At 37.4% G+C, this 26,876-nt stretch overlaps 1 protein-coding gene across 2 annotated transcripts in view; it reads right to left on the bottom strand.

The window, feature by feature from the left end:
- Positions 1-4,676: 4,676 nt before the first annotated feature.
- The window catches only part of LOC114269618 (SH3 domain-containing protein), a 73,614-nt gene continuing 51,414 nt past the window's right edge, over positions 4,677-26,876 (bottom strand). For both annotated transcript variants that reach the window (XM_028210978.2, XM_028210979.2), the window contains exons 18-28: positions 23,781-23,957; positions 23,470-23,658; positions 21,335-21,576; positions 21,079-21,225; positions 12,857-13,082; positions 10,845-10,970; positions 10,603-10,746; positions 5,879-5,950; positions 5,608-5,787; positions 5,184-5,243; positions 4,677-5,103 (exon numbers count right to left, since the gene is read on the bottom strand). In XM_028210978.2, coding sequence (XP_028066779.2) covers positions 5,029-5,103; positions 5,184-5,243; positions 5,608-5,787; positions 5,879-5,950; positions 10,603-10,746; positions 10,845-10,970; positions 12,857-13,082; positions 21,079-21,225; positions 21,335-21,576; positions 23,470-23,658; positions 23,781-23,957 — 1,638 coding nt within the window. In that variant the 3' untranslated portion in view covers positions 4,677-5,028. The remainder of the gene's footprint in view (positions 5,104-5,183; positions 5,244-5,607; positions 5,788-5,878; positions 5,951-10,602; positions 10,747-10,844; positions 10,971-12,856; positions 13,083-21,078; positions 21,226-21,334; positions 21,577-23,469; positions 23,659-23,780; positions 23,958-26,876) is intronic.

Genomic DNA, 26,876 nt, shown 5'->3' with positions numbered 1-26,876 from the left:
CTGGTTTGCTAAGTTCAGTTCTACCATTCATGACTTCGGGTTCACCTCTAGCTCCTATGACTCTGCTCTCTTTATACGGACTACTCCTCATGGTACCACTCTTCTCCTTTTGTATGTGGATGATATGATTATCACTGGTAATGATGCAGCTGGTATTCTCCACCTCAAACGTTTTCTCCACCGTTAGTTTGAGAAGAAGGACCTTGGTACTCTTAACTACTTTTTAGGCCTTGAGGTCTCTCATGATTCTACTGGCTCTTATTTATCTCAGGCCAAATATGCATCCGATCTTCTGGCTCGTGCTGGTCTTACTGATTGCAAAACTACTTCTACTCCAGTTGATCCTCAGATTCGTCTCACTCCTCTCGATGGGGCTCTCCTCACTGATGCCACTCTTTATCGCCAGCTCGTTGGTAGTCTTGTCTATCTCACAGTGACTCGTCCTGACATTGCCTATGCTATTCACATTGTTAGTCAGTACATGTCGGCTCCTCGCACTCCCCACTATACTGCTCTACTCCACATCATTCGATACCTCAAAGGCACCCTGTTCCATGGCCTTCACTACTCTGCTTCCTCCTCTCTTAAACTGCATGCCTTTTCTGATGCTGATTGGGCTGGGGATCCTACGGATCGACGCTCCACCACGGGATTCTGCTTCTTCTTAGGGGATTCTCTTCTTGCTTGGCGTAGCAAGAAACAATCCCTCACTGCCCGTTCTAGCACCGAAGCTGAATACCGAGCTCTTGCTGATACTACTCAGGAACTTCTCTGGCTTCGCTGCCTCCTCACTGATATGGGTGTTTCCTCTTTTGGCGCTACCTCTCTTTATTGTGACAATCAGAGTGCCATTCAGATTGCTCACAATGATATTTTTCATGATCGCACCAAGCATATTGAGATTGATTGTTATTTCATTCGACAGCATGTTACACGTGGTACTGTTCATCTTCTCCCTATTGCTTCTACCAATCAACCTGCTGATATTTTCACCAAGGCTCATCCTCCTGGGTGCTTCCGTGATCTTGTTTCCAAACTCAACTTGGTCGATGCCTAGCCTCCTTGAGTTTGCGGGGGGCTGTTAACATATAATATACATCACAGTGCCTTTGTAGCTGTAAATATACATCACAGTGCATTAGTAGCTGTAAAGGGCAAACACCCACTACCACACACTTTCACTTTCAGCTTTAGCTAGCTTTAGCAGTAGCTTTGATAGTATTGTAATGTATTGTCTTATTCTGTCGTGCTCCATTGTCTCCTTCTCCTCTCTATAAAGAGAGAGAGCTCATTCTCTTGTAGATATAGATATACAATAACATACACTGAATATACAAATCCTTCATTTCAGTCTCTCTCTTTTCTCTCCTTCTCTACCAATCTTTCACATATATTAGAGTATATCGAGTAGAACATGCCTATAACAAATGAAGTTAATTGGATATCATTAATTTTTTCATCCACTTACATTTGTATCTTCAAAAATAAATGACATTGTGATTTAAAGTATTAAAATGAATACGAATGTGAGTGGATGAAAGGGTTAATTATATCCAATTAACTTCATGTTTTACACGTCTGTTCTACTCGATGTACTCCAAAATATGAACGGTTCAGATTATCAAAACAAACTCCGAAATAAACTCATAGAGCCGCACAACTGTGCCTGCTGGCACCCCAATTCCTTGTGTGCGCCCGTGCATGTAAATGACAGACACACAGAGGGGTGTGATCTTAGTGGGTTTATTATCCAATTACATAATAATATATTACCTTTTTTTTTAATGTATTTTTAAAATTATTTATTTAATAAGTGAATTGTTTTGAGGTAACAATTATTTGCCTAATCAAACATAATATGAGATATAATTAAAAAATTTATGAGTCATAACTAAAATAGTATCATAATTAAATAAGAAAATTGCTCGTAACTAAAGAAAAATATGATATAACTAGAGGTGCATACGGTGCACCCCTTTCAAATGTGTGTATGTTAGAATTTTTCAATAATAATAATAATAGTGTTTACAAAAAAAAAAATGTTTGAGACTCATAAAAAGCCCCCACAATTTGACTGGCACTGAGGTAATAGGTTACACGTCAACTTTTGATTACCACATTATTATGAGTGAATTTGTGAATCTAAACTGTAGGTCTCTAACATTACTCACCAATTGTAACTTCTGACCTTAATAAGATGATAATGTTTTATAATTGTAATAGTATATAGATAATTCTCCCATTACTCAAAATAAATGTAAAGTTAGCATGACTGCAGTTGGGGGTATACGTGGTGCAGATCGGTGCGGTTTAGGAGTTAAATGGAAAACGCACGGCTGGTGGCAGACTGACAAAATTATCATTTTTCTATTAAAAACCAACAGTTCGATTGACAGATAATATCAGTTTCGAGTTGGCGGTTCAAGTAGATTGGCAATCTATTACAAATAAAAAATAAAAAATCTCAAATACTGAATATTTTAGCCAAAACATTTTTTACCCACACAAGTTAAGATTACTCAAACATTTTTTTATACTCAAAACAATAGCTAACAGATAAGACATTTTTTTTTCTTATTGAGCAATAGCTACCAGTTTAAACAAGAAAAACTCATATTTGTAAAAAAAACAACAAAAAATTCATATTTGTCATTGGAATTGGGAGATAAATGTTAATCTATATCAAAACCACCATTAAATCTATTTCTCAGATTCACAGATTAATCATCACAGATAGAGTGAAGAAAGAGAGCAAATAGAGAGAGAGAGAGAGAGAGAGCAAAGAGAAATGGATCACTTACCAAATCGGCAAGCAAGAGAAGACGCGGCGGCAACCGGCAAGGCTAGTTTTAGCGGTCAGCGTGGTGAGGAGGAGCAAGAGGGGAGACAAGTTTTTTTATCAATCTCGTTTGGAGATTTAAAATTTTAATCAAAAAGTTATTATAAGTAATCACATTATTCTCTTTAATTTTTTTTCACATCTTTTTATTAAAAAAAATTTAATTAAATTTCATACCAGCCACGACGATGAGATGTTGGGGTTGTGAGGGTTTAATTTAGAATTGATTGTGTGTGTATGTATATGTGGTTTGATAGATTAATCTAAGGGTGGGAGTTGGAACCTGTGTTAATGTGTACATTTTGTTTGTACAATTTTATTCTATTTTATTTTATTTATTTGTTTTTAGAGACAATGAATCCATTATTTCATTCTTCTATCTTGAATAAGATTGTCTACTTAGCTTGTTTATTTGATTCTATTTGCATTTTTTTCACTAATCAGTGACATCACAACTAGCTTGATTAGTGACCTTATGATATATCTCCCTAATTTTTAAAGAGAGTTGATTAGTTGGTATTATTTGTTATATCATTGGTCGAGGGTAAGGGAAAAAAATAGAGGAATGAAACATTTCTCTAACTATTAATTCAACAATACAACATTTATTAATTCATTCCACATCTAAAATACAATCCCATGTAGCACAATTATTGGATATTAATAGAATGGATAAATTATAGATACCCTCTCAAATTTGTAAAAAATACAAATTATCTCATGTGATTTTAAAAATTACACATACCTCCTTATCATAATTTTTTATTTAACAGAATTTATCAAAAAATATATATATATATATTATTCTCTACTATTCTCCTATACAATAATAAAATTATTTGAATTTTTTTATTAAAATATATTTGTAACATAATAAAAGAAGAGCAAAAAATAATAATTTAACATATTAGAACTCTAACATCAAAATAATGTAACTTTTTGATGATATGTTGGTATCACTCTTTTTTATTATAACCTTTTTTGAGTATCAACTTTAAAAATTAAATACGTTCTAAATCTATTTAGTATAACTTTTGGTAATTTGTGAAAAAAATGTATATGTTTTATTGAATAAGTTGTCACCTATTTTTCGTTCTGCAATTATTCTAAAAATCTTTAAAAGTTATAATTATGACCTGAGACTCTTTTGTATTTTTAGGTTTTAAATAAGCCTAAAATGTTTCAAATTGTAACTTAAAAAAATGTTTTAAATGGCCAAATGAGTTAAAAAAAATCAAGATTTTTAATGGACTCAAAATTTTACCAATTGCCTAATTCAACTTTGTTAGGTAATTAAAAAAAAAAAAAAAGACTAAATTAATGCGTTACAATTTCTCATCTATTAAAAATATCACATAAATTAAATCAAATAATATTATATGAGTAATAAAAAAATGGAAAAAATTACAACTTAGTGGTGCTTTTTCAAAATAATTACAGGTTCAGGAAAAAATTTAAGATTTTGATTATTAAAGTTTATAAAATTTACCATAAATCTGTAATTATTTTTTAAAAATACTACTAATTTGCTATTGGGGAAATTTAATTTCACTGTAAATTTCAAGAAGTATTTACATATTAATGGTAAAGTTTACAATATTGATAAATTACAAATAGACCCCATGTGATTTAAAAATCACAAATACCTCTCGTTATAATTTTTTATTTAACAGAATTAACTGAAAATTAAAATAAATTTCGGATATCATTGAATATTGTTAATTAATTTAATTATTTATAAATAAAATAAAAAATTAAAAAACGTAAAATGAGAACAGTCAAATGTACAAGACAAAAGGTCTGAACCAAACAAATTAAATGGAGGACAATGGTACAGAAACAAACAAACAAACAATATAATAATTAAAAACATAACGGTCGATGAATACACTAGGCTAATTATTCTTCTTTTCCTACAGAACTCTCTCTCTCTCTCTCTCTCTCTGTTTTAAATGGCTAAAGGTGCAAAAAAGTCTAGAGATCTCTATGGATAGGGGGAGTCCAAACAAATGGACAGATAAACAAAGCTCATAAAGCAATAGACGAAATCATAATACATACTACAAAAAGAAACACTGGATTCATCACGTATATGATATTGATATTGATATTGATTGATAATGCTCGGATTGAGTATGAATGGGTAACTGGACCCTGTAGTATCGATGATGTATGTATATTTGGTATTTTCACGATTGTTTGACATAGAGAACAGGTACAAGCCCAGCCATTTTCCCATCCCTCCCAGGCCGCTTTTTCTTCACCTGCAACAACAAGAAGTGTGTTTGATGAATGATGGCATCAGCCAACCAAAATTGTTGTAATACTTGCAATAGTAACTTACATAAAACCAGCCATCCACTTCATATTCAATTTCGACATCTTCTCCTGCTGTCAGATTCAGCTGCAAGTTGAGGTAAGAACAATAACAAATCATTAATCAAAACCACGTGTCAACCAAACCTGAACCAATTAGAAAAGAACCACTTTCTATCATAGGAGGGCACTTCAGTTCATGAGACATCAAATGGCAAAACCAACTGTACATGACATTACTGGTTAGTAACTAGTATGAAGGACCAACCCAGCCATCTTGTGGTCTGTCCACTGAATATGACCCAAAAGTACTAGAAAAGAAAGTGACCCAAAAGTAATGCATGTAACCAAACAAGGCAATATTATTATTCATCATTAAACCAAAAGTAGTGCATGTTTTCCAAGGCTGGCTGGCTGGCTGGCTGTCTTTACTAGCATCAGAGTCAACTTACCTCATCATCACCACCCGCAGTGAAGTCATAAAGTGCTGTTCCAAACTGAGAATTCCCTGAAGAAACTCGTTCCTCATCCCCCGATCCAAAACTGTTTGAACCATTCCCAGCCAGGGGGTTCTCAAATGACTCGTATCTTTGCTGAACAGGTGAGGTGTATGGTGGAGGTTCTTCTCTAATCTGAAATGCTCTTGAAGAATTAATTAGAACTTGGAATCATGCCATAAACATAGAGAAGTGAAATTTTGATGACAGGCTAAAGATTCCTCACCGGAGAACCCTCGTACATTGAGCTACCTCCTCCCATAGAAGGATTGCTAAATCTGCTTGTAGCTGCCCTCTCCTGTTACGGCAGTTAAAACTCGTTACAAGATCAGTTTAAAACCCATTGCATCATATTCAACCCACAAGATCAGTTTGTAATAGTTTGTAAACGTCATACAGGTTACACACAATCCCAAGGCATAACTTGATCAGCATTTTGGAGGTAGTTAATCTGCTTTTGAATGAAAAAATACCTTCTGTTTCTCTCTTAAAATCAATTAAGTAGTTTCAAAATTCTAACAAAACAACAAATAATTGCAATTATATAAGTGCTTCCCCTCACGTTGGATTTCTGTTTCCACCTGAAGAAAACATATAAAATGAAAATAGAACTGAAATGCAGAGTTTGTCTTCTTTTCCATTTAACAAAAAGGAAAACCACAACACTGTTTTTTTGCTCCCCCCTATATTACAACTCTTTTTATTCACCTCGCACATTACTTTTTACACGCTTCTCTAACTGAAATTGTATTCATTAGTGTAAAATAAACTGATGTATATTATTGATTGATTTATCTTGATTGATTTATATTACAAATCAGAGTGGCATTATATAGGAGAGGGTTTGGGTAGTAGGTGTAGTGTAGTGGAGGTGGTAGGTGAAGTGGGTGCTAGTGGAGATGGTAGGTGGAGGAGTAAATTGGTAAATTCTAACAGCCCCCCGCAAACTCAAGGAGGATAGAAACTAACCAACTTGAGTTTGGAGAGAGTAACAAAACAAGAAAATACATAAAAATAAAAAAGGATAGGAGACACTGTATGGTCGTGTCAGACCGTTGGTGAAGACACTGTATGGGGTGTCGTAACGTTGTAGAGGACACTGTATGGTGGTGTCAGACCGATGTAGAAGACAATTTATGGGGTCATGTCGGACCGTTGTAGAAGACAGTTTATGGGGTCATGTCGGACCGTTGTAGAAGACAATGTTGTGACAGTTTACGGAGTCTTGCTGGACCCTTGTAGAAACTAACCGGAATCAATGTCGGGACAGTTTACAGAGTCTTGTCGGACCCTTGTAGAAACTAACCGGAATCTATGTCGGGACAGTTTACAGAGTCTTGTCGGACCCATAAAGGAGCTAACCGGAATCAATGTCGGGACAGTTTACAGAGTCTTGTCGGACCCTTTAAAAAGTCGCACCCTCAAAAGGTGTGCCCAATTTTTCAAAAGGCGTGCCATCAAAAGGCGTGCCCAATTCATCAAAAGACGAGCCAGACATGATGGCAAGGCACGTGGGCGCCTTGGCTTGCGGGCCCGTTTGTCGGCTGGTGGCAAGAGGCGCGCGATGCGCGTGGCTGCCTCGGCTATATAACCAAGGTTGAGGCAGAGGCTGTGCAAACCAGTTGGAAACCTCTGAATTTTGGCAGTCTGAAACACTCTGTAAACCCTGCTCTGAAACACTTAGCAACCCAAAAACATGGCCTCTTCTTCCCGTCCAGTTACCCAGAACCTGCTCACGCTCTTTCCAGAACTGAACGAGCCCACAAGAGAAATAACTGGTGCGGTGGCCAGTGAACCGCAACCAAACACCTCTGGTTTTGCTCCATTGAACTTTCCGATGCGGTCGGTGGAGCAAAAAATGGCGATGCAAACTGATATTGAGGCTAATCAGTATACTCTGAAGGCATGTGTGGAAAGCATGACGGCGGTCACAAACTTGTCGAACCGGCTGCAGAGTAGGACAAATGAGGTGCAGCATTTAAACTCCCAGCTGGCTCTGCTCCAACGCATGTATAAGGATGCGCGAGCAGAGATAAGCGTGCTAAGGGCAGAAAACAAGGAGCTGAAGCGGAAGGCCACTGTGATGTTCCGATTTGGAGGTCCTCCATATGCTGCAGTGGAGGAGCGGGGAGTAGTGAGCGTGCCCAGTGGAGTGAGAAACACGGAGGCAGCACCGTCAAGGACTGCCCAGGACGGAGGCAAAAAGAAGAGACCGGCGGCAGAGTAGCGGAAGTGAGGTCGGTGGGTGGCCGTCTGCAGAAAAGAAAACAAAGCCGTTGTTGTGGGTGTTGGAATTTTTTTTTTTTTTTTTTTTTTTTTGTTTTTTTTTTTTTTTTTTTTGCTGCTGTAAAATTCTGATCGGGATTGATCCCCGGCTATGAATAAAATATGGTTGGTGTGCAAAAGGCCTTGGTATGCATGTAATTTCGCATGATCCATATGCCCCAGCTGATAGAGCCCGTGCGATTGGTGTGGACTTGGTCTCTGTTGATGAGGAGAGATTTTTTTTTTTTTATTATTTTTTATTTTTTATTTAATAAAAAAAAAGATATATATAGATATATATAAAAGAAAGGAAGTGGGGAACAAGGGAATTTTGGGCGGTGGATGCAAAGGGAGGAGAGAGAGTGGGGATAGTGGGTCTGTTATGGATAGAATTAAAGTGGGTGGTGGAAACAATGATGGTGGGGGACAAAAAGAGAGAGAGAGGGAATATACCAGAGAGAGAGAGAGAGGGATAGTGGGTCTGGGGTGAACACGCACACACTCTCTCTCTGTGCCAAAGCTTCAAACAAAACAGAAAGCTTAACAATCCAGCACTTGTGGCATTTGTGAAGAGGTTTCAGTTGCTTCCAACGCCTCAGCCTGCTCCTCCCAAAGCTCCTCACCCTTTGACTGGCCTCACTTTCGCCGTCTCAGATGTATTTGATATAGATGGATTTGTAACTGGGTTTGGCAACCTAGACTGGGTACGGACACATGAAGCTGCTTCTCGAACATCTTTTGTGGTTTCAGCTCTTGTTGAAGGAGGTGCCACATGTGTTGGGAAAACAGTTGTGGAATTTTAGTGCTGCAGAATAATAACCCATGTGGACATCATTCATGTTGGGTTGGTGCATTTTTCATTGGCCGGTGGGTTGGTCTTGAAGAGGTCGGGCTTCAACTTTCTTCTTCTGCCAGAGCCTATCAACAGCACTGTCAGCATCTCCCTGGGCACGAACAAATCCACAGAGCGCAAAAGTGGTGAATTGACCAGTATAACAGCCAGCCTCATCCAAATGCCCAACGTTAATTTGGACAGATGCATGATCCTTAGCAGTGATCAGCCTGTTCGTGGCAGAACACTTCCTGGGGATGTAAAGATCCATGTTCTGTCCCTCCTCATTCTGCATCTTGGCAAGATTGGTTCAAAAGCCAACAACTTGGCAAAGCTCTAAGCACCGAGAATAGGAGCGAGATAGACGGAAGTGAGAGTGACGAAGAAGTGGTAACAGCAACATCCATTGCCACTGTTAAGGAAGAGAGAGAGACAGCGACTGAAGAGAGGAGAGAAGGGGTTTGTTTCATGGCATAGCGAACGCCGGCGTGAGCGGCGAGGTGAAGGTATGTGTAGATGTCCGGCGGAATAGGTTGAGGTCCGGCGGGCGGCCAAGGCGAGGTTGCCGCCCGCCGGTGAAGCGAAAAATACTAAATTATTAACTTTGCTCTGATACCATGTAAAATAAACTGATGTATATTATTGATTGATTTATCTTGATTGATTTATATTACAAATCAGAGTGGCATTATATAGGAGAGGGTTTGGGTAGTAGGTGTAGTGTAGTGGAGGTGTTAGGTGAAGTGGGTGCTAGTGGAGATGGTAGGTGGAGGAGTAAATTGGTAAATTCTAACAATTAGTAAGACAAAAAAAATCCCAGAAAATAGTTTGTATAATTTAATCAACTGAGAACAGGTCACAAATGATATCTAGACCAAAACAAGCACCAAATTAAGCATGAGACCTTTGCGTAACTCCCCACAACTATATCTAGAACTCATGCTGGAAGAAGAACCCTAGCTTGGCAAAGTGAAGCCTTTGGTTTCCCCCAAGGTGATTGCTTTTGAATAAGTAAAACATAGTGTTGGTTAATTTTTTTTATATTATATTTTTCTTTCTGCATACCAGCAGCCTATTGAAAATGTAGAGGAAATAAAACTAAAATTCACAAGTACACAATTATATCTTGTGAACAATAAATTTTGCATTATAAGCACAGTTTTTATGTGCAATATAATCAACTAACTAGGAAATAAACTAATGGCCTAACAGTGCATATAAAACTTGAATCTTTGACAGCTATTTTCTATCCAAAGGCAGCATTGGAAGAACAAGTCGCTTCAGAAGCAGAAAGTAAAAGTGAAAAATTATGTTCTGCATAAAACCTACGGCAACAACTGAGACAAGCTTGATGCAGACAACCAAGGGTGGATCGATGGCTGATTAGGTTAAGAAGAAAACTTTGAATCAAAAGTGCTTTGTTTGGTTAGAGGATTGCAAAGTTCGACATACACAAAGCATTGTTCCAATAAAGAGAAATTACTAACATATTGTTTAATTGATGGCCACCCAATTAAATTCACTGCAGCCACAATATATTCCATATTGAGTTTTGGAGGTTCATTTTTCTTTTACTGTCTTCTAAAAGGCCACTACTGGTGTTCCATAGCCCAACCAAATATTGATTTTAGATTCAGGTGCATGCTTTAACTATTCTAATTAAGTCGTCCATCCATGATATTTACAGGCTTCAATGATTTTTTTTTTTTTTTAAAAAAAAAAAAAACAGCTTTGAATTGCATCAAAATTCTAATAATTAAACAAACAGCTTCAGCTAAAGAGTTTGGCCAGCAGATGCAACAATTATAATTACTTGGACATCAAACTTAAAATAAATTTAAGTAATTATATACCATGGCTTGGGAAGATCCATAGGTGGATGGCTTTGAACTGAACAAAGATGGATAGTTCATTCCACCAAAATGGGATGATATGGATGTCTCAACTGATCCTGCTGACCCTGGGGAAGAACTACCTGACGACCTCGCATCATCTTCCTACAATAATAACGAAACATTCTTGAGCAAGAAGCTTTCTCCTCACAGGCCTTGCTGGGGATGAATTTATGCCTACATTTATGAGCTCAGATGCATACCTCCACTTCTGCAGTCTCTAACAGTGTCTTTGCCCACATATCATCATAACTGACTGAAGATCTGGAAATAATGTTCTCCTCAACATCAGGAGCATCAGTACCAGCACCAGCAAGGAACTCATTAACCTAACATGAAGGTGAGATAAAATCATCCTTTGTTAAAAAATGAGTAAAATGGGTGAACAATCAAAAGAAAAAAAAATATTATAACTCTTAGCATAACGTAGTTTAGGTACAGAAAACGGGAGGAGGGAATATGTATATTGTCAAGTAAAGCTAAGGAGGAGATCAGTGTAATTTCATAAACTAAGAGGGAAGGTCCGTGTATTTCTCAGAAAGCTTAGTTAAGGTCTATGTAATTAACCCAAAATCTAGGGATCGCATCTAATATTCAAAATGCATCACATAATCCTATAATAAGCTTCAAAGCTCTAAAACAAATTCTATATAACGTGTTCTCCATTGAATTAGAAGAAGTACTTTGCTTTACAGACTTCAAAGAAGTCCTTGTCCTCATAAGATTTTGAGTTCCTATTTGAAAATTAAGTTTTTTGACTTATAAAACCTATTCAAAACAAAATATGAGTCCTGAATAAAAATAAAAAAACTTGACCCATGTCACAACCCATCAGCAATCCCTAAATCCCACGTCATGCCATGTTATACAGCACAGTGAGAACAAAGGAATAAAAGAGCAGATGGAAAGAAACAGAGCACAGGAGAAATTAGAGGAGAAAGGGAAAAAGAGAAGGAGAAACAGATAATAAGAGAAAGAAGAAGAGAACGGGGGAAACGAACAAAATCAATATTTCAATTCTTCAATACTCAGCCCACAAAACCCATTACATAAAGGCCTATTTATATGCAAACCTTAAACCCTAATGAAAACTTTAACAAAATAAATCATGACAATATTTAAATCATAATCAACAAATTTAAAATAAAATACAAAATCTACAATTCAATTCTTCAATCCAATGCCTTCTCACTCCCCATCGTCATTCCAGAAATTCTGCAACTGACTAAAATACTCCTAATCCCCCAAAACTTAGGAAAATGTCAAGGAAACAAAGCTGATTAATATCGGACCCAGTACCGATGAAAAGAATCTACCAAAGCTAAAAATATAACTACACCTGATCCCTATAGGCCTGTCCTTGAAAACATGCCAATTCTTTATATATTTTTTCAAGTTTTCTTTCCTGTGGACTGCATCATCTCCCTTAGTTGACCTAGAATTTTGAAGTGTTGAAGTATGAGACTCCATGATATTTGAATTTGAACATTTAACTTGTAATGACAAGTTCGGAGATGATATTGCCTTCTTCTCCATCAAACCTACTGAGACTAGAAGTACATCAATTTTTTTTACAATAGTTATTGAATTTGCTGAGAATGATGAAATCAATTATTGAATCAACCAGGGTAGAAGACAGTTGTGTCCCAATTGAAGTTAGTTGCTGACCTCTATTGATTGCATAATAATCAGTTTTTTTTATCATTTTGAATTGTAATTTTCAGAGCTCTAGCTCCCCAGATTTTCTCCCTAATACATTTAATTCTAGATTGGATTCCATCAGGTGTACGAGGTTAAGAAAATTATCCCAAGTACACAAGAAATTTATCAATAATTTTCTAAGGCAAATAACCTGGTTTAAGATGATCAATCAAGGATCATAACCTAGGTCGACCCATTATTATGTCACAGTTAACTTGGATGACTAGACTAAACCATTTATTGCAATGACTCACCGAATTAGAGCAGTTTTCCACCTTTACTCTCTCAAGCTTTACATTTCCTAACACTAACTTGAAATTACTAGAATTTGGAAGAGAAAACACAAGAAAAGTAGAGATTGTAATGACCCTAAAAGAACTCTTTGAAGCTCATATTCTGTGAAGTGCTAACCAGTGGGAAGATATTTCTGCTCCAAATTATATTTCATTCTGCAAATTAAAATTCAAACAAAACACAAATCTTAAATGTACAACTAACAAGTCAGAATTCTTACCCTGTTCACAGCAGGTGCATTCTTTCCCCACAAGCCATCATCTCCAAGGTTTGCCGCCCAAGCATTGACCAGATCATCATCAAGTGTATCAGGATCAGTATGTGTTTCTTTAGTTGCTTTAGTTTCATAAATAAGATCAGAAATCCCTGTGGCAACAGCTGGATCACTTAGGCCACTCGATGCGCTAATATTATGCCGACTGCGATAGATATCAATAAGCTTTGCACTGTTGTAATATGGCAAGGAAAAGAAAAGTGAGAACAGTTGTGTGTGAAGAAGAAATGATAAACCACATTAATAAAAAAGTAACTAGGATGACGACATCACAATACAAGTAAAGAATTTGGAGAGAGAGAGAGAGAGAGAGAACTATTGATATTTTGATTAAAAGACCATCCAATATTTCCATATCAATTAAAAAGCTGAAGAAGAACCAATGTGATATTGTTAAGTGTTAGGGGTAGTTTGGTCTTTATGTATTATTCTTATTAGTATAAGTAGTTGTGTGTAAGGGGAAAACCATAAGTTTTGAATCAATAATCTACAGAAGCTTTCTCTTGTTCTATTCCTCCTTCTTCTTCTTCTTCTTCTTCTTCTTCTTCTCATCTATACATTTAACATGGTATCAGAGCACTATCTTCCTCCTTGAAGATTGTTCCTTAGAGCCCCATATTGTTCCCGGTACGTCTGTTACAGCCAGAAAAAAAAAAAAAAAAAAAAAAAAAAAAAAAAAAAAAAAATTTACAGTATGCTCGAAATTTAATGGGTAATCACCCTATAATCTCATTTTGATTGTTTGGTCATTATTGATTGAATTTTCTAATTTTTTTGATTTTTCGTCAAAATTGGGTGATTTTTCGAAAATCACTGTTTGACCCTCTTTTTTCTGGTTTTGTCCCTTCTTCTCCTATCCTTGGGAGCCGACTGGAACCCTAAGGGGGTTTGTTGTCCCTGGTTTGATGTATTTTGGCCCTATCTTGGATTTTTATCGCTGTTTAGATGCTCTGCTTCGGTTTTCTGACTTGTAGTTGATCTGGTTGCTCTGTTCTGGGCTTCTTTTGGACTGTTTTAGCCTTAAAAGGTGTTTGGTGTGCTGGTTGGGTGATTTGTGAACTTGTTTGATATCCGGCTTGTGTTTTTTGCACCCTCTTTTCTCATCTCATGGCTGACAGCTTGGGTCAGGACTCTAAGGGCAAGGAGGAGAGTGGACTGAGTCGTGGTCTGACTCTTGGTGATAGTCCTTCTCTCCAGATTAGTCCGGTCAAACTTAATGGTCTTAATTACTTGATTTGGTCCCGCTCCTGTAGTCTTGCGATTGCCGCCCGGCGTTTGACTGGCTATATTACTGGTAGTAGTTCCCAGCCACCTACTGAGGATAGTACTTTATCTGCTCAATGGATTTCTGAGAATGCTTTAGTTATGACCTGGCTCATCAATTCTATGGAGCCTACCATTAGTCGGACTTTTCTCTTGATGGATACTGCTCACAAGATCTGGATAGCTACCTCTCAAATGTATTCTCAACAAGGGAATGATGCACAGGCCTATGAATTGCGTAAGACGATTAGGGGTTTGGATCAGAAGGATCGCTCTCTGGCAGTCTACTATGCTGAGTTGAGTGGTTTGTGGCAAGAGCTAGATTTCTACCAGAGTTTCCAGCCAGTTTGCTCCAAGGATGCCACTATGTTTCAGCAGGCTGTGGAGAAGGAGCGGGTGTATGACTTTCTTGCTGGTCTGAATTTGGAGTATGATCAGATACGGGTTCAGGTGTTGGGTCGCTCTCCGTTTCCTACATTGCGTGAGGCTTATGCCCTGGTTCAGCAGGAGGAGAGTCGTCGCAGTGCTATGGTGCATGCTCCTGTTCTGGATCGGTCAGCGATGGTTGTCGGCCCCAAGTCACGTGATACTCCACCTTTTCTGCCTCCAGGTGGTGGTAAGGGTCCATTGGTTGATCGGGACCGGTTGAAGTGTGAGTATTGTGGGAAAGATAGACATGATAAAGAACACTGTTGGAAGTTGCATGGCCGCCCTACTCGAGGCCGTGGTCATGGTGGTGGTGTTCGTCCTCAAGCACATGTTTCTGAGACTACTGCTAGTGCCTCGAATGATGCTAGTTCTCTTTCCCCGGATGAGCTTCACACTCTCAGACGTTTGATGGCTCGACTTGATTCTTCATCTGCCTTAGCTCCTTCCTCTTCTGCCTCTTCCAACTTTGCTCACACAGGTATTTCTGCTAGTGCCCTCAGTGTTTCTTCGTCGTCTCCTTGGATCATTGATTCCGGTGCTACCGATCACATGACGGGTACTTCTAGTTTTTTCCATTCTTATTCACCTAGTTCTGGGCGAGATAAGGTTAGAGTGGCTGATGGCACTTTATCTTCTATCTCCGGCAAGGGTTCTGTTCGTTGCACCTCTTTACTTTCGCTTTCATCTGTTCTTCATGTTCCTAATTTTTCAACTAACTTACTTTCTGTTAGTAGCCTTACTACTGCTCTCAATTGCTCTGTAACCTTTTTTCCGACTCATTGTGTCTTTCAGGAACTGGCTACGGGGAAAATGATTGGCAGTGGTAGAGCACAAAGTGGTCTGTACTTTCTGGATGCCATGCCTGCCTCACCTTTGTCCTCTCAGGCTCTGCAATGCTCTTCTGGCTCCTCCCTTCGTCTCCTTCATCAGTGGCATCGCCGTTTGGGGCATCCTTCCTTTAGCATTTTAGAGAAACTTTTTCCTTTATTAGTTCGTGATTGTCCTAGGAATAACTTTGTTTGTGATGCTTGTGAGCTTGCTAAGCATAAACGTACTTGTTATCCTTCAATTAATAAAAGAAGTACTTTTCCTTTTATGCTTATTCATACCGATGTGTGGGGTCCTTCCCCTGTTGTTTCTACCTCTGGTTATCGATGGTTTGTCACATTCATTGATTGTTATTCCCGTGTGACTTGGCTTTATTTACTTCGCACAAAAAATGAAGTTTTCTCATGCTTCAAAAGTTTTCATAAAATGGTATCCAATCTCTTCAATGCTACTATCAAAATTCTTAGGAGTGACAATGGGACTGAGTATGTTGATGGCGCTTTCCGGGCATACCTCGACGACCATGGCATTCTTTATCAGACTAGTTGTGTTGGCACTCCTGAACAGAATGGAGTTGCTGAACGTAAGAATGGCCATCTACTTGAGGTTGCTCGCTCTCTCTTGTTTACCATGAACGTTCCTAAGTCCTTTTGGGGGGATGCGGTTCTTACCGCGGCTTATCTTATTAACCGTATGCCCTCTAGTGTCCTCCACTTCCAAATTCCTCTTGAGCTTCTTCCTGTGACGTATCCCACTTCTTCTCTTCCGCCTCGGGTTTTTGGTAGTGTCTATTTTGTTCATCTTCACCCTCGGCCTCGTGGGAAGCTTGATCCTAAGGCTGTCCGGTGTGTCTTTCTTGGTTATTCTGCTACTCAGAAAGGCTACAAATGCTATGACCCTCACTCTCATAGGTTGTATGTTAGTATGGATGTCACCTTCCGTGAATCTGAGTCTTTTTTTCCTGGTCCTCCGCCATCTCCTCAGGGGGAGCGTGGTATCGATGAGATTGCGGATGAGACGGCATCATATCAGCATGAGTTGTCTTTTTTCCCTCCTCCTCAACGGGCTGTTATTTGTGGTGAGGGGGAGCCTAGGAGTTCTGTTGATGAGGAGTCGGATATCAGTGGTCGTTTGGACAGAGCTGATCTTAAGACTTATTCACGGCGTCAGAAAGAGCCGGCTTCTCTTGTGCCACCAAGTCAATCATCATCTCCTATGCCAGTTCCACACCCAGTTTCCACTAACTCTTCAGGTAATGATCCTCATCTCATTTCTTCACCTGTTGTTGATGGTCCTATTACGGATGATTTGAGTCTTCCTATTGCTCTCAGAAAGGGGGTTAGAGCTTGTACTCAACACCCTATTTCTAAATTTGTGTCATATGATTCGTTGTCTTCTACGTATCGTGCTTTTGTTTCGTCCCTTTCTTCTGTGTGTATTCCGCAGGGTTGGAAAGAAGCCATCAATGATCCTAAGTGGAAGGTAGCTATGGTAGAAGAGATGCAAGCTTTGAGTAAAAATAACACATGGGAGTTGGTGTCTCTTCCAAATGGGAAACACCCAGTCGGATGTAAGTGGGTGTTCACCATTAAGCACAATGCAGATGGGACGATTGAACGGTACAAAGCAAGACTAGTGGCCAAGGGATTTACCCAAACATATGGAATAGATTATCAAGAAACTTTTGCCCCGGTAGCAAAGATGAATTCCATTCGAACTATTCTGTCATGTGCGGCTAATTTGGGATGGTCTCTACAACAACTAGATGTGAAGAATGCTTTTCTTCATGGGGATTTGGAGGAGGAGGTATATATGGATGTACCTCCAGGATTCTCATCTCAGTCTACAGTTGGAAAGGTTTGTAGATTAAAGAAGGCTTTGTACAGTTTGAAACAATCTCCTAGAGCCTGGTTTGGTAGATTCCTCAAGGCAATGGTGGGATTTGGATATCAGCAAAGCAATGCGGATCACACCTTGTTTGTCAAACGCAATGTACATAAGGTAACAGTGCTTATTGTATACGTGGATGACATAGTTGTAACAGGTAATGATGAGGAGGAGGTGACCCATCTCAAGATGCAGTTAGCCAAGGAGTTTGAGATAAAAGAACTTGGTCCATTAAGATACTTCCTTGGGATTGAAGTTGCTAGATCTGACAAAGGCATCTTTATTTCTCAAAGGAAGTACATTCTAGATCTTCTTGAAGAAACGGGCATGTTGGGCTGCAGACCAACTGATTCACCAATTGAGACTAATCATCATCTTTGTAGTGGAATTGGTGAGCTTGTGGAGAAGGAAAGGTACCAAAGACTTGTGGGAAGACTGATATATCTCTCTCATACTCGTCCAGATATTGCCTATGCAGTTGGAATAGTTAGTCAGTTTATGCATGATCCTCGTGTACCTCATTTGGATGCAGTCTATCGCATTTTGAGGTACCTTAAATCTGCCCCTGGAAAAGGAATTTTGTTCTCTAATCATGGTCACTTGAGGTTGGAAGCATTCACAGATGCAGATTGGGCAGGCTCTATAGATGACCGACGCTCTACATCTGGTTATTGTGCTTTTGTAGGGGGAAATCTAGTTACATGGCGTAGTAAGAAGCAGGGGGTCGTTTCTAGATCTAGTGCTGAAGCTGAATACAGGGCTATGGCACATGGAACATGTGAACTAATGTGGCTTCAATCTTTGTTGAGTGATATAGGGCTTGATTGGAGTGGTCCCATGACTTTGTATTGCGACAACAAGGCTGCTATTAGTATTGCACACAATCCTGTTCAACATGACCGGACTAAGCATATTGAGATTGACAGACATTTCATTAAGGAGAAATTGAATAAGGGTGTGATATGTATGCCTTTTGTTAAGTCTGAAGATCAACTGGCGGATGTTTTTACTAAGGGTCTTAGTAGTAAAGTCTTTCACTCTATTTGTTGCAAGTTGGGCATGAGAAACATCTTTGCACCAACTTGAGGGGGAGTGTTAAGTGTTAGGGGTAGTTTGGTCTTTATGTATTATTCTTATTAGTATAAGTAGTTGTGTGTAAGGGGAAAACCCTAAGTTTTGAATCAATAATCTACAGAAGCTTTCTCTTGTTCTATTCCTCCTTCTTCTTCTTCTTCTTCTTCTTCTTCTTCTCATCTATACATTTAACAGATATGTTTAAAAAAATAAAAGAAGGAAGAACAGCTACGTATCCATCCTAAACTATAAGGTTTTTGATGTTGTCAAGCCCAGCTGTGATAATTTTGCTTACTCTATACCTATAGTCAGAATTTTGTATGATGTGTATGATGTTATATCTAGTAAATGGATTGATAGTAGCTGTGCTATAACTTTGGGGTGACCATGGCTGGAGAACAAGATTCCCTTTCCAGGAGCTGTCTTGAGATACCTTAGAATACAATATACTGCATCTAGATGCACTGAACGAGGATCATGCATGAACTGACTAACCCCCACTGCATATGCAATGTCCAGTTGACTATGAGACAGATATATGAGTTTCCCTACAAGCCTTTGGTACTTCTCCTTGTTTACCGGATCACCAACCCCACTGCTAAGATGACAATTAGCCTCAATTGGTGAATCTACTAGCCTACAACCTAACATACCCGTTTCATCAAGGAGATCAAAGATGAGGACGAAGAGACAGTAACTGCATCAGGAAGGATACCTATAAAAAGAGGAGGTTATGGGAACCAAAGTATCAAGCCAAGCAACCAAACGCCTGAGGGTTAGCACCTCATCCAGAGAAAGGGCACTAATGTCACTAGAAGGACACATGCTTGGGAGTGCACGGAGGCACCACGACCTTGCCCCTGAGTAGGACAACCATTCAACTTCCAACAATGCTCTCGGTTATGTCATTCTTTCGCACAATAATCACACTTTAGCAAGTCACGATCAATAGAGCTACCCTTACTCCCAGACTTGGGCTGACCTAGTTTATCATCCTGCAGACTAGGAACAACTAAGGCAGAGCAGTCTTGACTAGTGGAATGCACCATAGCACTACACCGACTCTCCTCCTGCTGAACAATACCATAAACCTCTCGTAGAGTAGGAAAAGGATCTTGACCTAATACCTAAACCCGAATATGATCATACTCTAAATTAAGGCCAATGAGGAAATCATACACTCCACCATTTGCTAGAACAATTTGGAATCCGTGGAACAAACCTAAAAACTCTGATAGTAATCTAGCTCTTGCCACAAGTTAATGAACTCGCCATAGTACCCAACAAGAGACCAATCCTTCTGATCCAACCAACCCACAAATTTTCTGTCACAATCCATACCCTTATGCATCATTCCCTTTCTAAGAATATGTTTGTGCTGCAGGCTGCAGCTATCCAAATCTTACAATATCCATTAACAAGAAGGTACGACTAATAGTGGGATGCATAGAGCTTATAATTTTATTTTATTTTTATTATTATTTAAAAAAAAATTGCTATCCCCAAAAAAAACAAAAAACAAAAAACAAAAAACAAAAAACAAAAAACAAAAAACAAAAAAAGAAAAGGGCAAAATCAAGAACCAAGGAACAAAGGAAAAGTTTTTGTGCTACAATACAAGTAGGATCTGATACCAAGTTAGAATTGATACAAAAGACAGAAGAATGAGATAATCAAAAGAAACTGTATACTGCTCTTGAGAGAGACCCAAAAATTAGAGTTAAACTCTCACAAGCACATATATTTATATTGAAGTAATCCAAAGTACATAATTTCCCTTAGACCACTAAAAACTATAACACCTACCAAAATCAAACAAATTATGAATACTGGTAACATGTTTCACTTGATTATTTTTTTGTAAGTATTTCACTTTGATTATATACTCAAATATCCAAATTCAATCCAAATCCGAAACCCATTACATATAAAAGATTACGCTCTAATTACCTTATATCATTTAAATATTACACACTAACAGAGTTATCCACCTAAATATAAATATTCATGGATTAAATTCAACAGAGTTATCAAAAAATATCTTGATCACATTCCAATTCAACGAATGGATCTCAAATCAACTTCATTCTATTGTAAATGGATAGGATTCAGGTTGACAACAGACCACAAACTAATGTTAAAACTTAAAACAGAGCCCTAACAATTTGACTGCAATACTATAAATGATGTATGTTCGGATTTTGGATTTGTCAAGGGCAAAAGAAACGGAAAGTAAATAAAATTGCATACAAATTAGTCATTTATTAATAGCCAAAAAAATAATAATAATAATTTTGACAAATATCTATTTATTTTCCCAACCCAACAAAGTAAGAGGAAAAAAAATGCTTCATTTAATTCATTTCATTTCCCTATGTTTTTCCAGTCCTTTCCTTTTCATTCTGCAAATTCAAGATCCAAACAAAGGCTAAAAGGTGGCACAAGCAAAAAAACAACAATGCATTAGAACTGAGAGAAACATAAAACAAATCACATGAGAATAGTCAAACTATTATAAATTCAGCTTAGAATGGTACCAAAAAGAGGCAAAGGATAAATCCACAAGTTGTCTATAGACTACTAATTGAGAAATGCCTCCTTGTACAACAACATTCATGTGTTTCAGGTGCTAGCAAAGCAGCTAATTTTCATTTCAGACACACAAAAGAACCAAAAAAATGAGGTACCTTGTTGGTCCAAGAGGCAGATATTTTGCTCTGGGAACATAGCAAAACAGCGAAACAAGATCTAACAGCCTCTCATGGGTTTCATATAGTTTCTTAAGTTCTTCATCTGTCCATTCCTTTTTAGTGTTATCATGGTTGCGCATATCCCTGAACATCAAATTGTAGAACTTTTGTCAACAGGGTCAAGGACTGTCTCTCTGCGGATCAATAAACATTTACACCTCCAGAGACAGAAAATAAAAGTAAAAGCTCTTACTTGATCAGTTCATCTTGGGTACTATACATTTCATCAAGAACCTTTAACATTGGACTTATGAGAGATCCAAGTCCAGTGCCACTGGCCCCTTGATCTTCCCCGTTACTTATATGCATATCTGAAAATTGAGACTGTACACCCCCCTGTGCTAAAGCATGTAAAAACTCATAGATCTGTAGCCGATAAGGCTCACCAGATCTAATTGCCATGGTTGTAAGGGCTTGAGCAGCAATAATGCGAACCTGGGAAAATCACATAAGCCAGAAATGGACAGAAAAATAAACTTAACACAATAAAAGTAAAATGACAAACATACAACTTCAAATTCACACCCGGCACATAGCAGAGTCATAACCTTTTTGATTTAATATTTCCTGCATGAAACTGGAAATCGGGGGGGGGGGGGGGGGGGGACTAGTATAGATGAAAGTTCAAGTATATAAACATGGTATATCATTACAAAAAAATAAAAATGAAAAAATAAATCAAAATCTGCATGCATACAAAAGGGATGAAGAGAAAAATAAAATAAAATAATGTTTTGGTGCTCTATTTATTTATTTATTTATTTTTTGCCACTATCAATTAAATGATGCTATTTGTCTGTGGCTCTCCTGCTTACTTAATCCCAATTGATGGTTCAAAATGCAGTCATAATAGAGATAAATTTGCCAAAAATGAGCAATTTATCTGTCTGTCAATAAAATGTGCAATTTATCTTAGTAGGAGTTAAATCTGAGACTTGGAGGGAGCACCTCTCCAAATCCCAAGTTGCACCCACTACCTTAACCTTTTGGAGTTATTTATTTATTTATTTTTAATTATATAAATTCAATTGATAAGATTTGTTCAGAAATTTTAATATTCACCCTAAACGATTTTTTTTTTTCTTCTTTTCAGAAAGAATTAGTATTATTGGAGACCAACCATCAACCATACGTCGACCTATCATCAGGAACTATAATTTCTCTTTGCTTAAATAGCATATCCATATTTTTTACTATCGTAGAAAGTTCTATTACAAGGCATCAAATCTATTCACTGTTTTTTATTTGTGATTCCGTGGTTAGTACTTGAATCTAGAAATAATATAGAAATAGAATAAAAATCCACTTCGAATTTGAATGAAGAAATAATAATAATAAAAAATATTATGCTTGATAGAAATATTAAATCACATAGACTTGGCAAATGAGATGGGTTCATTAACAATTCACAAATAAAAAATGGCAAAAAAAAATTTCACTCCTCTTCTCTATGTTGCATCTATAGTATTTTTGCGCTGGTGGATTTCTCTCTCATTTAATAAAAGTATAGAATCTTGGGTTATTAATTGGTGGAATACTAAGCAATCCAAAACTTATTTGAATGATATTCAAGAAAAGAATATTCTAGAAAAATTCATAGAATTAGAGGAACTCCTCCTCTTGGAGGAAAATATCAAGGAATACTCGGAGACACTTTTTCTATGCGTTCTTTACTTACTATAGAGGCTGGGTTCCCCTTCAACAACTTGACCCTACCTACCAACAGACAGCATCATTTATCTGTCTCTCCCCAGTCCTACCTACTTCCCATTCTAATTGACTCTTAAAATACCTAGTCACCAAAGAGATTAATTTCCACCAAAGTACCAGTGTCCACAAAATATATGACGAGGATAAGGGTGTGGAATATGTGTCCGACACCTGTACCCAATTTAGACACTTAAATCCTCCAACTTTTTACAATGTTTAGAGAATAATAAACTCATATTTGCTAGAAAAGACACAATTTTAACCTCTAACATAAATGAGAGATAAAAATTCCACATTTTTTCTAAATCTTATTCGTTTTCAAGTACATTTCTACATAGTTTGCAACATCTTATCTAAGAAGATGATATAATATGTACTATATATGTGTGTCCATAACGAGTCCCCACACACATCCTCTTTTGGATTCATATCCCAATATCCTAGGATTGGAGTTTATGAAAGTATGAACGCTAGGATATGCACCTGTATTTGATACTTGTAACTGAGTACATGTAACATATCAAAAGAACAAAAATATTCAAAGACTAAGTTGACATGTATGCAAATAACAAAGGCAGAAACATAGCTCTCAGGGGCTGGTAATGTGAAAGTTTATACCTCCCAACTGCCACTGAAAGCACACCTTTGGAGTCGAGTCAATGCTCCAGCAAGAGTAGGATTTCGAGAACTGGCAGCAGCAACCATTTTATCAGCATCTAACATCATTAATGCAGTACCAGGAGGGGTTGCAGATTCCCAAGCATATTCAGAGGCAGCATAATTTGCATTTTCTCCAAGGAACCAAACCTGCAAGCATATTATTACACAGATTAACAATAAAATAAGATAAATCTATCCATAAGATTTCACAGGTAATTAGTGACTAAGCACACTCATCAAAGATCCTGTTGAGAGTAAAACATGGTTACCGCTGCTTGGACTAATCTCTGTAAGGCCAAAGCTGACTTTGGATCAGATGCAGACACCCTATCTATTGATGTGAGTCCCGACATCGACCCAGGTTGTGGAGGTGGTAAATCTAGAACTATCGTGACTGCTTCCAGAGCTGTATGTTTTCCATCAGGGCCAGCTCCGACTAGGCATGTCTGAAAATGTAACAGCCATTAAATGTGTTGTCTGACATTAACATATCATACGAATGAAAAAACATATGTTCGTGTTCATAAAAATCTAAAATAGGCTACTTCCTAATTCAGTGCCAGAAAGTAACTGACAGAAAAGAGACTAATTCGAAAAGGAAAAAGAGAGACGATAAAGACATGCAAAATATCACTAAAACAGCCCTTAGATGCGTGCCAATTTGCAAACACCAAGTTTGAGACGGGCAAGCAACTCGCAGATGCATGTGCAGGAACTACAGTGAATAAGAAGTGACAGGGAATGGTTAATTAAACATCAGTTATTCCAGCCAGAAAGATTCAACGCAAGACAAAGAACCAATCAATCTTCATCTGCAGTCAAGAAGCTCAGCCTTTTTTACATAGGTGTGTTAGACTGCTAAACTTTGCCTGTGCTGTGCTTAGTGTTACATGGGCTTGACAAAAGTGTCGGACAAGGATACGTGTCCAAGAGTCGGATTCTCCATTTTTTTCTGATTCTAGGACATGGGGACACGGATAAAAAGTTGGATACGGGTAGGGGGATACTTTTATTTATATATATTTTTAAAAATATATGATGAATTTAAAGGTAATTTACACATTAGATTTTATTAGCAATAGTAATAGAAAAACAGTTTATATAAGAAAGGCTTAAGAAGAAGTAATGTAATATTATTAAATGCAATATATATTGGGCCTTCTTTGTTGGTCATCATCTGTGGTCAGCAGCATCCATCTCAAAGGTGCTGTGTCTGATTCAAGTACCACACCCGTACTCGTGTCATGTCAACACAGGAACTCCAGCCAAAACTGGACAGTCCATGTAACAGAGATGCTTCATCATTTACACAATCTCCAACCCAGAAAGGGAGGGTTGTGTGTTAGGTAGCCTCAGCACATAAAAAAAAACCCCATAAGATCTGTTATGAACATAAATCCTAATATAAATATGCAAATTAGGGGTCAGGCATTTCTTGTAAGTGGCACATTGCGCCTGCCTTGGGGTGTTTTGAAAAATGGGCAAGGGTCCCTACCCTTTCCTGAATGAGCACGGGAATGTTAGCCTAGGATTGTAAGTTTGGAGTAGATATTAAGTAGTAAAACTATGCAATCAGTAGATACTATGAATAGAAAAGTTAGTATAGTATGCTTACAAGAAATTGAGTGATGAAGGACAGTGCTGGACTTTGAAAACAGAGGTTATTTGACGGCCTAAACAGTGAGTAATTTAGGGTTTTATGGGTTAAATTGAAGGATAACAGGTAAGGAAAGGGATTAAGGTTAATTTGGGGGTAACTGCATGGAGTTTTGAGGTTTAAAAGTGCACTTTTATAAGCCAGTAAATAGTAAATTGTAACAGAAAAGAAAAAGAAAGAAGATAGGTCTAGGAATCACTACCAGAATTCCGTAGGTATACGGTTTGATTACATTATACAATACATAAAGAAGCTTCAAAAGCTCTTGAAATTCTCTGAAATATCAACTCTAATAAATTTTAAGCATTACATAGCTTTATATAGAATTAAGAGACTTTTTAAACCAATTAGAACCAAAAAAAGGAAACTACAAAAACATTTTTGACTTTCAAAACCAATTTAAGACTGAAATAAGAAATATAAATAAAACTCAATTAAATAAAGTGACCCACAATGGAAAATCAAGAAAAAAACTATTTCTAGATAAGAAATCCTACCCTCCATCTTTTGTTATTATTATAAGCTCGCTAGAAAATCATCTAGGATAAGTTTTGAAGGATTTAAGTTACGAGTCTTGGAGAAAGTTTTGGAAAATAAAAGGGTTTGAAGAATTTGCAAGAAAATCATGTTTTAATTGGTTCAAACTTTGAATTCATTGCATATGAATGTTTTTCTACAAAACTCACATCATTTATTCATATTTTGAATTCCAAAAATCTTGTTTTGAAGGATTGAAAATGAAGAAATGAAAGAAAGTGTAAAAAAGGAACTAAGACCACCCATAGACAACCCCAACAGCCCATGTCAGCAAATATAAAATTATCAAAATACCCCTAACTTAATAAACCTAGAAAAGATAAACTAATCATAAAAAAAGACTCTAATAATACTAGAATCGTGATTACGAATGGTTCCTATCAGTTTTTCTTCGAAATTATGCAAATTTTCAAATATCACCACCTTTTGAATTTACTTTTCCTTGAGCTTCTTTTTATACTCTGCATCACTGAGTGTGCAGACGATAAAGAAAAGTGATGTAGAATGGCTATAAATATCCGTTCAGCTATTCCATTGATCTCAAAACTAGAATATATCGAGAATTTGATCCAAAAGAAAAGATAAAAAATATCAAGAAGAATAAGAATAGAGAATAGAGAAGAACAAGGGTCAAAACCCTAATCTCTGAAACAGCCACAAACTAAACTCAATATTAATTCTCAAAGCTAACCATCACAAAGCAAACACTTAATATTTATGGACTAGAAACCCTAATTCAAAATAGGAAACTACATCATATTATTATTTGGAACTAAATCCCTAAACTAAGAAACCAAATATTATTAAGATCCTAATGAACAATAAATAAAGTATTAAACACCTAAATAAAATTATAAAATTGTAAATAAAGTCTCCATGAGCTTCCATGAATGTTTCATGCCATTCTCCCTAACTGGAAAAAAAAAAAACAAAAACTCGACCTCAAGTTCCTGTTTAAGTACTGAACTTGACCATGCCAACAAATACGATATTTTTAATAGAACAATTGTTTGATTTTATCCTTGTTCCAACTCATTCCTGCAATCAGGTTGTTGACGATATCCACCAATATGAGTTGAACACGCAAAGAAAATCTTCAACCCCAATAAAATCAATCTTGTCTATCTTAATAAAATAATCAATTGGAGGCACGTCCAATGGATCTGACAGC

This window comes from Camellia sinensis, chromosome 4, assembly GCF_055761805.1.
Source record: "Camellia sinensis isolate YWXY chromosome 4, ASM5576180v1, whole genome shotgun sequence".
In the NCBI taxonomy this organism is placed as follows: domain Eukaryota; kingdom Viridiplantae; phylum Streptophyta; class Magnoliopsida; order Ericales; family Theaceae; genus Camellia; species Camellia sinensis.
The sequence above is the reverse complement of the archived record's forward strand: the minus strand, read 5'-3'. Positions and strand labels throughout refer to the sequence as shown.